At 33.8% G+C, this 11811-nt stretch overlaps 1 protein-coding gene across 1 annotated transcript in view; it reads left to right on the forward strand.

The window, feature by feature from the left end:
• Usp7 (Ubiquitin-specific protease 7) overlaps nucleotides 1-10313 on the forward strand; it is a 69861-nt gene extending 59548 nt beyond the window's left edge. Inside the window, exons 22-24 of the mRNA XM_069829041.1 lie at nucleotides 2668-2767; nucleotides 7606-7715; nucleotides 7803-10313. Of these exons, the coding sequence (XP_069685142.1) occupies nucleotides 2668-2767; nucleotides 7606-7709 (204 nt within the window). The 3' untranslated portion in view covers nucleotides 7710-7715; nucleotides 7803-10313. The remainder of the gene's footprint in view (nucleotides 1-2667; nucleotides 2768-7605; nucleotides 7716-7802) is intronic.
• Nucleotides 10314-11811: the final 1498 nt, after the last annotated feature.

Here is an 11811-nt window from a genome sequence, read left to right on the forward strand (position 1 = left end):
GCCGGTTTCTCCAAGCTTCTTTAAATCAGCACAAACGACTTGTCAACAAATAGATCGTTTAATTTTAACGAGACCTTTAAACGTTGACTCTTTCATCAAGCATCGTTTCTTTAAAATTAGTATGCGTTTACTAACGTGGGGATTTTGTACTTCTATCTTGCATGTTTTATTTCTCATACGACCATGGCTTCGAAATCACAAATTTCATTGGTTACATATGATCATGGCTGACTTTGTTTGGCATGAGGAAATAATCATAGGCAAACGGGTAAGAGGCAGCAATTTTAAGAACATCTAAAAGTTCTTAGTTCTTGATATTCTTCCTAAATACAGTATGTTGTCATAACGTAATTAAAAACAAAAAAGGACACATGTTTCCAAATGTAAATAAGAGGAATGTAGAGCAGTACAATTTTGCGGACGATAAGGTTGACAGCTTCAGAATTGATGCCACAATTAATTATATCAAAGCATTCTAAGCAGTTGTTCTTAGGCCTAAATTTAGGACGGGAAATCGCCTCTTCCATAAATTGCATACTACTTTTCCACTGTATTTCATGCAGATTTATGTACTCTGTAACAATTTTACCATGCTTATGTGGCAGAATTCAGGACAGCCGTCATTAAATTGGATTTTAAGGGGTATCCATTTTCTCCCAAAAGAAAACCTCTTTGCATCCTTTTCATTAAAAAAGGCATCCTCCTTTGGAATGTTGTGCTAACCATAATATTATCTTAAAGCGAGAAGAATGTGTTGAAGAGGCGTTAAGTGGGTGATTCTTGTCTGTCGTATTCTAACCTATTACAATTTCAATAAACTAGCGCTGAGGTAATTCTGCTGGTTTCGGAAGTGAAAATCGTTGAATTTATAAGATATTTTTTGAGGAGATGCAGTTGACGTATATGCAAGACTTAACAAAAACCTAAACTAACCAAACCTAATCTGTCACGGAAGGTGTATAAGCAGAGTACGAAGGAAACTACCACAGCGCTAGTTTAGCCACAATTTTTATATGCGGAGCTTTACATAGGCCTATGAAATTGTTTGAATATTGAATGGAAAATAAGATCTTCTATTGCAGAATCTTTTGGCCATATTACTGCCAGGAGAGATGATTGGAACATGTACACAATCTATCGTTGTCAGTAACGACAGGAAATTTAGCTATAAACCTATTATAAAAATAATGACTGTATTGTGGTCGTAATGTTGATAGTAGGGATACTTTATTTACATATCTAAACAATGCAGCTTTTGACACTCCGTCCATATCACCAATTACTATTTCAAAACTTCCCGTAACATTATCGTAAAGCGAGAAAAATCTGTTGAAGAGGCGTTAAGTGGGTGTTTCCATCTGTCGTATTCTAACCTATATTCAGTTTCTTCTAGAACCATTCTTACTGCTTATTTCCTTAATGTGTAGCTTTCGTGGAATTCTTTATCACTTAAATCTTCAAAATGATTATTCCGAGAGTTATTACAACATATAAGTTCGCCATTATATTGAAGTACTAAATAAAGAATTTCAGCATCGAATACGCCCGCCATGTTGTTGACTTCTTAACGCATCGTTACTGTTTTAACGCGACGAATTGGTCCTAATAAATTAACGACGAGTTTAAAGATGCGTTAGCAATAATGATGCTTGGTGAAACGCAAAAACTGACTAATGTTTAATTAAATTATTTAACGAGACGTTATAATAATAACGAAGGTTGGTGAAACCGGCCATAAGAACCAGTTCAAAATTCTCATAAAGTTTTTTAAGGTGTGCTGAATGACCAACAGATAATGGAGTATACTTGTTGCCATTGTGCAAAAGCACTGATCACTGCCTTCAGTCTTCTTTTGGAGGAATCAATCAGTCTATCGTACTGAACATTATACTTTTATACCAAACCAGGAATATAATATTACTCCAGTATACTGTCACCGCCTTGTGAAAAGTGGGAGTAAATTCCTCTTCTCTACTCCTGTACTAACGAAGAAATGTTCCTGGTATCAGCAGTAAGAGCTCAATTTTACCTTGGGTAATCCTAAATCTCTTATTAAATCATTGAGTTCAAACTGGTAAACTCTTCAGGATTTTTACTTTCTACATCACACAGCTTTCTAGATTATGTTCCTGACGCTCATCAGCAGAGTACAAAATTTTACATTAGAGCACTGGGTTATGGATGCAGTAAAATCACCAGCATATTAATACTGTTAAACATAAAATATAGTTCTGTGTAAAAATGGTGCGTGATGTGCCATTTTTTATGTCATTTCTGGCTTCAGCACACAAAAATACATGAAGGAGAGCTAAAAATTTTTTAAAAGTTTTTTCATTGCAGGCCTGTGTATTGTTATATGATAAAATTTTAATTCAAATATAAAAGAAACTTAAAACCATGTTAGATAAATCATTGAGAACCTTCATGACAACCCATTAAGGACGAAGGCCTACTGTAGACAATATTGTTCTTTATTCTTTTATGAAGAAAGAGAGTTCGGACGCTATATTTGTTTAATTATTCTCTTAATTGAATCATATATCTGAAACTCTCGGATAAAATGTTACATCTACCACTTTATTTATTCATAATTTAGTTTCAAAAATTTGTGTAGACGATTTATTATAAGTACTTTTGTTATGAAATTAAAATATTTATTTGTTACAGTTTAAGTTTGCTCTGGTGTTAATGGGTAGACCACAATTTATTAATGAGGAATCCGAATATTTCATGAATCTACAAGAATTCAAAAATCATCCAAATCAAGGTAGGTAACTTATATATTTTTCTAAAATTGCATAACATTCAATAACAGTTTGCTGAACTCTATTGAATTATGATGTAAATCAAAATGAATTTGTAACTGCTGAAATTAGTTACTTCATATAACCATGATAAGTTAAACAGTGTAATATAGCAGTAAATCTCCTAAATAACATGTCAACAGTGGTGATTCGTGCCTAAAATGATGAGGGGTTCACCACTTTTAAGATATTACATGGTTTTCCAACAATTTAAACAATATCTCATTTCTGAATTATTGAAAAAATACTACAGTTCTTTAAAGTAGATAATTGCCTTAAAATGAGCCTGATGATGACGATGATGGTGATCAATTATCTTCGAAAGAACATAGCGAGTTTTCCTTGCGTTATCATCTGTCTTTCAATATTCTGCCTGAAAGCTGAGCTAAGCTGTTGTCTAATTTCTGTTCTTCCAAGGACTGATAAATCAAGGCAAGCATTCTTATGAGCTATAGATTTCTCATGATTCTTAATTTTCTGTGTCAAATGGCTTAAATCCGACATACCAGTGCATGTCCAGTTCGTGTCTCTACCCTTAGCAAATAGCGGGCATGGGAAACAAAATAATTTATTTGTAGATTTACAACCGCAAATCCAGTCGTTTCTTTCATATATTTTTACATTAAAAGCCTTGCAAAATGTCTTATGTCAGCTTGTTTGTGCTTGCTTTAAATCAAGTTGAGGTAACAGCCTTCCAAGCTTCTTTATTTTACACTTATCTTTCAAGATTAAAACTGAAAAATTTGTTTGTAAAAGATATTGAACACTATTCATTTTCTTTGGAAACAAACCCTGGTCACACCCACAGATGAATAATATATTAAAACTAAAATACCAAGAACAACCATTCCTACATTTCTGCCATAGCGTGTCTGCTGTCTCACTATTACATAACTGGTCAGCTGCTGGTCTTTTTTACCAGCACATGGAAATATTTCCCCTGCAGCATTCCCCCCCCCCCTTATCTTTTGCTCCGCACGCAAGTCCATAAGCTGGCTTGGCAAGGTTCAGAGAAGAAATTGAACCTTGTAAGCATGTATTCGATCTCTGTGATTCGTAGGTTTTCATATGACAAAAATACATTAGAGCCACAAGTAAACTTATTAAAGATGAGCAAGAAACAAAGAATGATAGTATAAATTATAAATAAATTTATTTAAACAATTAAATTGTTTTTCCTGGGTGTTCTCTGAACTGTTGAATGCATAAGACGCACTGCCACTGCATGTCAGATGATGATGATTGTTGTTATTGTTATTTTATGAATAGATAAAACAGAACAAATTGTTGAAAATAATGCATTTACTATCCGGATGGCTCTTTTGAACAGAAAACATCCCTTTATAATCCAGTTAATCCTCAGATTCGAAAAGTTTCCTGTTGCTCCGTGTACTCAGCAAAGAAAAATTAGTATTGAAGCAAGCAGTGAAGCCATCGTTTATCACTCCAAACAACAATAATAATTATTTAGTTGATAATGGATTACTTGTGAATTTACAAACAGAAAAGAATGTTTAAGAAACTTAAGATTTTATATGTAACTCAGGGCAAAACAAATTTTCAATGGATCCAGCTTTAAAGTAGGAACCAAAAAAATACAAAGTTAGGTCTTTCACTTCCATCAACATGCCATTTGATTTTGCTGGTGAAGTACAACTGAATCACTGATTAGAATAAGGAAGAAAGTCCAATTTTTTCGAAAATAGACTGAGATATACATTTTTTTCTTGAGCCATCCACCCATCGATTAGTGGAAAAAGAAAGAGTCTACCAGCAATAACAATGAAGTAACAGCCCAGTAAAATTTTCAATTACTGGAATAAGGAAGAATGTCCGGACTTTCTTCCTTTTTCCAATCAATATTGTAAGCATCACCACCAGATATCAGGTAGGAAGTCTGTCTCGTTTAAATTTGCTAATATTGCTGTCAGTGTGGTTGTAAGTTCGTTGTTTGTAAATCATCCATAGCAACTTGAGTGAAAGTAATTCTGATAGTGAACAAATACACTGGAGAAGAAAGGGAGTAAGAAATATTAATGGATATGTAAAAGAAAAACGCAAGAGATCTAGATCTTTAGGAAAAGAATACGTAACTTCAAAAGGAGGAGTTGTGCCAGCAAAACTGCCTGGTCCATCATGAAGGAAAGATCTGGTATGTTTTATGTGTTATTTGGATATATTTCTACTGCTAAATATTTCTGTGAACATATAATATATAATGCAGATTGTTGTTCCAGAAAGTGTTTTGAAAATTTTAAAGACGGAGACCAAATGGAAATAATCACTACATTATACGATGGTAAAACTAAAAAGAGGAAATATGTGTATCTAATGGCACTGATAGAACATTCACCTGTACAAAGACGCCAAAATTAAATCTTTTTTTCTTAATGAAAATACAAAACGATGGCTTTCGCAGAATTGTTAGTTCACAAATGACGAGCATCAAAATTTGATAAAATAAAACAAGAGGTAATAAAATTACGTGCTGAAAGAAATGACGCAGTCGACCTAGTGTTCGACTTATGCAAAATGTTCCCCTTTCTTGTCTTCTTGTACAGGAAACTTTCTATTTAAGAAAACTGTGGCTTTTTGTATTTGGAATCCATAACCAGGAAAATAATACAGCACAGTTTTATAGCTACCATGAAGGACAAGCTAATCGAGGCCCCATTGAAGTCTGTACATTTCTCAATGACTACATAAGTGAACTTGACTCAGTGAAAGAACTACATGTGTTTAGTGATCCTTGTGGGGACAGAATCGAAATAACACTGTTTTTTTAGTAGGTTGTTTTACGACGCTTTATCAACAGCTTAAGTTATTTAGCGTCTGAATGTGATGGTGATAATGTCGGTGAAATGAGTCCGGGATCCAACACCGATAGTTACCCAGTATTTGCTCATGTTGGGTTGAGGGAAAACGCCGGATAAAAACCTCAATCAGGTAACTAGTCCCGACCGGAAATCGAACCCGGGCCACCTGGTTTCGCGGCCAGAGGCGCTAACTGTTACTTCACAGTTGTGGACAATAACACGTTGTACTGTATGTTGCCTCATGTATTGAACAATGACTGCCAAGTTTCAGGTAATTCAGCACTATTTTCCTGTGCAAGGTCACTCCCGTGCGGTAGGGATTTCACCGTAATAAAAAGAGTGATACAAAAAAAAAATAAGACAGATTCTACTCTGTGAAACAATATGTTGAGATGATAGTTAATTCAAGAAAACCACAGAATTCCTTTCAAGTCAAGATTATTGGACATCAAGATATCATTGATGTTAAAGAATGGTGGCCACGCTTCTTAAAAAAATCTTAAATTGCTCTAAATAGTCACATAAGTAAAAGTTTTCACTTGCTAACTGCCGGCATTTGACCTATAAACAGAAAACCCCAGGCTATGTCGTTTCTTCGGAATGGATAGATGGATTGGACCGCAAGACATATAGACTTTATTAAGGGAAGAGAAACACCATCTGCTCCTAGAAATATGACATACGACTCCAAAGTTCCTATACATCCCAAGAAGCTGCAAGACGTTAACAAAACAATTAAATATATTCCATCAGAGTATCAGGAGTTTTATAACAACATTATTCAATGGCCCACAAGAAATCCTATCCAATCTGATGAAGAAGATTTTTAGTTAAATTGTTAATTAAAATTATTTTTAATACAACAGCACAATTTATTAAATTCTTAAAATGTTTGACTGAAATTAAATAATATTCACACTGTGTTAACAGTAGAAATTTAACTAATAATAAATAGCAGATTAAACCTGTATTTAATTGAGTTTCTTTGCTAATTACCCATGAGAATTGTTAATTTATTGGAAAAAGGAAGAATGTCCATCAACTTCAAAAGAGGATGGATTCAAAAATATTTATCGAATGCGCTGAAACGACCCACCATACAGTTCGCGGGAACTTAGTTCTACTAGTTTGTAATGCATCACAAAGCTGTAGGAACAATATTGTAAGTGTTAATAAGTTTTTATTAGTTTTCTCAAAACATAGGTGCATGGACATACTTCCCTTTTCCAATCAGTGATGCTGCATAGCTTTTGTCGTATCAAAGTCTGCAGTGATAATCAATTCATGTTTCACGTCATGAGATAATTTAGACTCTCAGATTGCATAGAGAATTTGAATTTATTCTTAATGAGATTCATCAAACTGAAACCTCTTTCACTACAAGCTGTAGAGACTGGACGTATGCAAAACTCAAGTGCTAGCACGTGTTCAAATTATTCTCTGAGTATGAGAGTTTGGAATGTCAGCTATCACAATAATAATAATAATGCTGAGATGTATCACAGTTTCACACACAACTGTAATGTCTTTGCATGGCATCTCTAAATATCACGGTTTCCAATGTAAATGGAAGAGAAGATTTTTAAACTCAGCATTTGTGAGGGTGGTGATGGCTGTTTACCATGACACTCGATGCATGGAAGTTACAAACAGTTCGATTGTTAACAGGGATTTGTAAATGAGGTGCCAACACAAATATTTTAGATGCCATGGGGATCTGGTGCCCAGTATTTGTTCTGCCCTGGTGTAACTGGTTTAATTTTTTTCTGTTTTTACTCCAGTGTTTGTTAGTTGCCATGGCAATCTGGTGCCCAGTATTTGTTCTGCCCTGGTGTAACTGTTTTTTTTTCCTCCAGTGTTTGATTATAAATGTATTGTTAATTATTAACATTAATTATCTCTTATCATTGTATGATGATCATTTATTGGTATAAACTGTAGAATCAACAGATAATCTCAATAAAAGAATTGTTACTGTATTGCAGCAAGTGCAACACCAAGGCCGTGGTTGGGTCTAGAGCACATCAACAAGGCCCCAAAGCGTTCACGGTTCAATTATCTGGAAAAAGCCATCAAGATTTACAACTGAGCCCAGGTTTGTGAATGGATAAACACGGCACCTTGGCAGCTAGTTGGAGAAATCTGCATTTCTTGAAATGAACTGAAGAAATAATTATTTCAGGTTTGTGGCCAACTCTGCCCTGGACACATGAAACTGAAACCATGCACATCAGCAACCATGGTGTATTTGTTGAAGTTAAAGAATTCTCTGGGACTGTACTAGTGTGAAGAGTAATGAGCTGTGCAGTGACAGGCTGTGCATTTGTTGGGTACTTTCCTTTAAAACAGTTTTTTCTGCCTCCACCTGTCTGCTTCCCTTGAACCTTGCTGGATCATCGGAATAGGAGTCACAGAAAGAAGGGGACAGTGCATGTGCTGGTTGACGAGAACTAAGGAAAAGAGTGCAGTTTGTGTGTCACAGCAGAGGGCGGCAGCAGCAGCATATGGTTACTGGAACTGAGTGCCACTCGATCGAGTGGTTAATTATGATGGTAGCTCCGCATGCTTTTTGCCCTTAGTTGCCCTTACTGTTGTAGTCCAGTAAACAGATTTAAATTGTAACAGAGAAATGTGATCTTTTCACATGAGGATTGAATGATATTGCCTCATGGAAAGAACTGTAGCCGTGGGGTACAGCGATTTAATGCAGGCCGTAAAGAGTGTGTGTTTGTGTGCATGCCACTTTATAGTAAAGAACGAATATGTGTATGCATGAGTGTGTCAGCGCAACTGAAACCGAAGGAAACCTGATAGGGAAAGAGGGTTACGTTTGGATCCGTTTTTAATTTGTCTGTTTAAGGAAAATAAAAATCATGTAATTATATGTAGTTAGCATAATGCTATTCGCCCCACTTTTTTATTATTATTCTTTCCCTTTTGTTTGGAATAAAATCGCCTTTGGATTTAATATGGAAAGCTTACCCTATCCATCAGTATTATATGAAGAGAAAGAATTGGTTTAAGAATAATTCACATAATTTTGTACATAACAATACATATTTCTGATTTGTACATAATTTCTAGAATATGATTGTTAAATTAAATGGTGGTAAGCAGAAGTTCAATTTTGCATACAGTATGCCTCAGCTGTCTGCGAAAATGTGTTAGGCATTGTTCTGAGCAGCCATGATGTAAGAAATTATAAATGCACTGAAGCATGTAAGATGATGTCAGCAATTTGACATAGTCTTTAGTGTTTTGACTGCACAGATACTCTTGCTCAAAGCATCTTATAAAAAATTTCTTATTGCGATAATATCTGTTATGTGGAAAGGGTTGCCAGGTGTGTGGACTCACAAAAGCTACACTGGTTTGCGTTTCATTTTTCATCATTATTTTAAATTTGACCTTTACATAACAATGGTATTAACATTTAAAATTACTTGTATGTTGTCTCCGGTTGGTGTAGTAGTAGTAGCAGCAGCATTAGAGTTAGTGACGGTAGTACAAACCATATGAAAAATTGTCTCAATCTGGAGCCCCACGTTCTGTTTGATTCTATACTTTTCTGTGATTCATAGCCTAAATGGTGTGTGTCTTTGTGTTCTCTGACATTCAAATATTGAAGTTATATTTTTGTTACTTTTGCTATTAATTTTATGACTGATTGGATTTAACTACTAATTTAAAAATTGTATGAAGATTTTGAATTAATAATAATCATTATTATGTGAAATATTGTACCAGAGTTTGGTTCTGATCTTTCATATTAACAGCTTATCATTCTTCATAGACTGAGTTAACATCGGTGTTTAAGAGACCTGGCAACCCTGTTTTGGTAGCAAGCAGAGTATATTACACACATCCACTTCCCTCTACCTTGAAATTTTGTCTGTTAACCCCAAATATTAAATTAACCTGTCATTATTTTATTTCAGAGAACTTGACCTAAATTGCTAGACACTTTGTTGAATATGTAATAAAAATAACCCTCTGTATCTTAATAAACTCTGGTTAATCTCTGGAACATAATATCTACAGTTATTAAAGGATGTTAGATGTTGATTAGAACATGTGTTGCTGCTGTGGAGAGTGAGAAGAAAATACCTATTTTATATCGAACTACGTACAATGGCCAACTGGTACTGTGGATGATTATTTTGCTTGCATATATTTGTAAGAGTGTTTAAATTATCAATATAAAAATGTATGCCTGGAAGTATGAGCGCAGTGTAGTGTGACAAGCTAATATAATCTGTGTGATAATTTAATCATGACCTTCATAACTTGTATTTGTTGATTGCCTCACTAAATTTGTGGCCATTTTAACTTGGGATTTGCCAGGAAGTTAAGACTGTGACGTTCCAAAGCAAAATAAGCGTAATAAGCAATGTGTATACTTACATTTTGTTTTGAAAATAATATAAGAATTTAGAATATTATTTTAGTGGAAGTTAATATGAATGCAAGAAGTGCTGACTGGATAGGGTAAAGAACACCAAAGCTGCATCAAGCCAGTGGTGAAGAAAGATACAGTCTGTAAAACCAGTTGCTGTAAGGTTTTTGGTTATTTTACTTTGTATGGTATAATGATAATAAATAAAACTGATTCTTGGCAGGCTAATTTAAATATGAATTTATGTAATTGCAGTTAGCATGATTTTATTGAATATTAGCCTTGTCTCAAATTGTATATGAATATTTTGTTTGTCATTATACCTGCCAACTTATCCAGTTTTATCCTAAATTGTAGAATTTTTAATATATTTGTGACATTTTTAAGAAAGGTTTATAATTTCCGTATTTTTTTTTTTCAAAAATCAGTATTTATGTATTTAAAATAATTTGATTTTCACATGTTTTAGAGCAGTAATTTTTTTGCTTTTGTTCTCTTATTTCATTCAAAATCCTTATAAATCCTCTTTTCCACTTCCAAGCAAAAATCCCCCAACCCTCTCCTATTGAAGAATATTATACGAGTGCTGTATGTTCAGTAAGAACTTACGACGATGACAAATTGTAAATATTTTAAAGTCCTTTAGAATACCATATTTGAGTAGATTATCCTCAGTTTGTAATTTTAATATTTAAAAATGGATCACTTTTATCACTCTTTGGTTTGAAAGAAATTCAATACTGAAATCTGATTCTGTAAGAGCCATCTCAGAAAATCATTCTGGAAATGTCATTGCTTGTTTATGATCACTGGGATTTGTATTCTTATTTACTGTTTGAGGTCTAACAGGTGTGGTATTAGCAAACTCATAAATTGATACTTAAAATTGCACATATATGTTTAGCAGAATTATAAATCAATAATGAAACGGGTAGTGTGACAAACCGAAACATAGTCGTCTTTCTCACAAAACTGACTGTTTTGTATTAGACTCTTTTATTTTGTCTTATATCACCATAAAATTTTTTAATTATCTGCTCTCCTGTCTCGTGGCATTGGAAAGTTTGTCTCTCTAAGATAATTTGAAATATGCTTGAATTTTCATTTGTTCCCAATTTATTAACTTAGTTTGAAATGTGTACGTGTTCATTGATTTTTCGGTAACTTTTTTTCCTGTCTCTTAACTGAATATTAGTTGAACATAAGTTCATCTTCATAATACCTTTTTATGCTGTTTTCAAATATGCAATCATATTTGTTTTCTATTTCTGAAGGTTATAAACTGAATTGCAACTATTATTAAGATTTAAATTGTGACATAATCTTCTTTAAAATTTAATTGTGACACTATCGTATTTAAAATTTAACTGTTCATGATGCACATCAGAGTGGTCCAACCTGCAGCCCTCATACTAATTTTGTTGGCTCTCAACTCTTACATATTTTTAAAATGCCTATATTATAATCATAATGTATAAATGAATAAGAGAAATTTTAAGTTAGATTTCAGTACGAAATTTTACATTCAAATTTTGTAATTTCCATTAGCAGTTCATTCAGTTTAAGTTTTAAGATGTACCAGGCCACTTCGGACAGAAGAACAATGGATATTCAGTCCACATGGCAAGAGAGAGTTTTTTTTTTTTTTTTTTTTTTTTTTTTTTTTTTTTTTTTTTTTTTCCCCCCCCCAGCACAATGTGTTATGTTTCTCAATCATAAGCGTTACAACGGAGTAAGTCTATAATGTAAGCAAACATACTAGCTTGTATAGAACAAAATGCGACAAATACCAAGG

Source organism: Periplaneta americana, chromosome 6 (genome assembly GCF_040183065.1).
Source record: "Periplaneta americana isolate PAMFEO1 chromosome 6, P.americana_PAMFEO1_priV1, whole genome shotgun sequence".
Taxonomy (NCBI): domain Eukaryota; kingdom Metazoa; phylum Arthropoda; class Insecta; order Blattodea; family Blattidae; genus Periplaneta; species Periplaneta americana.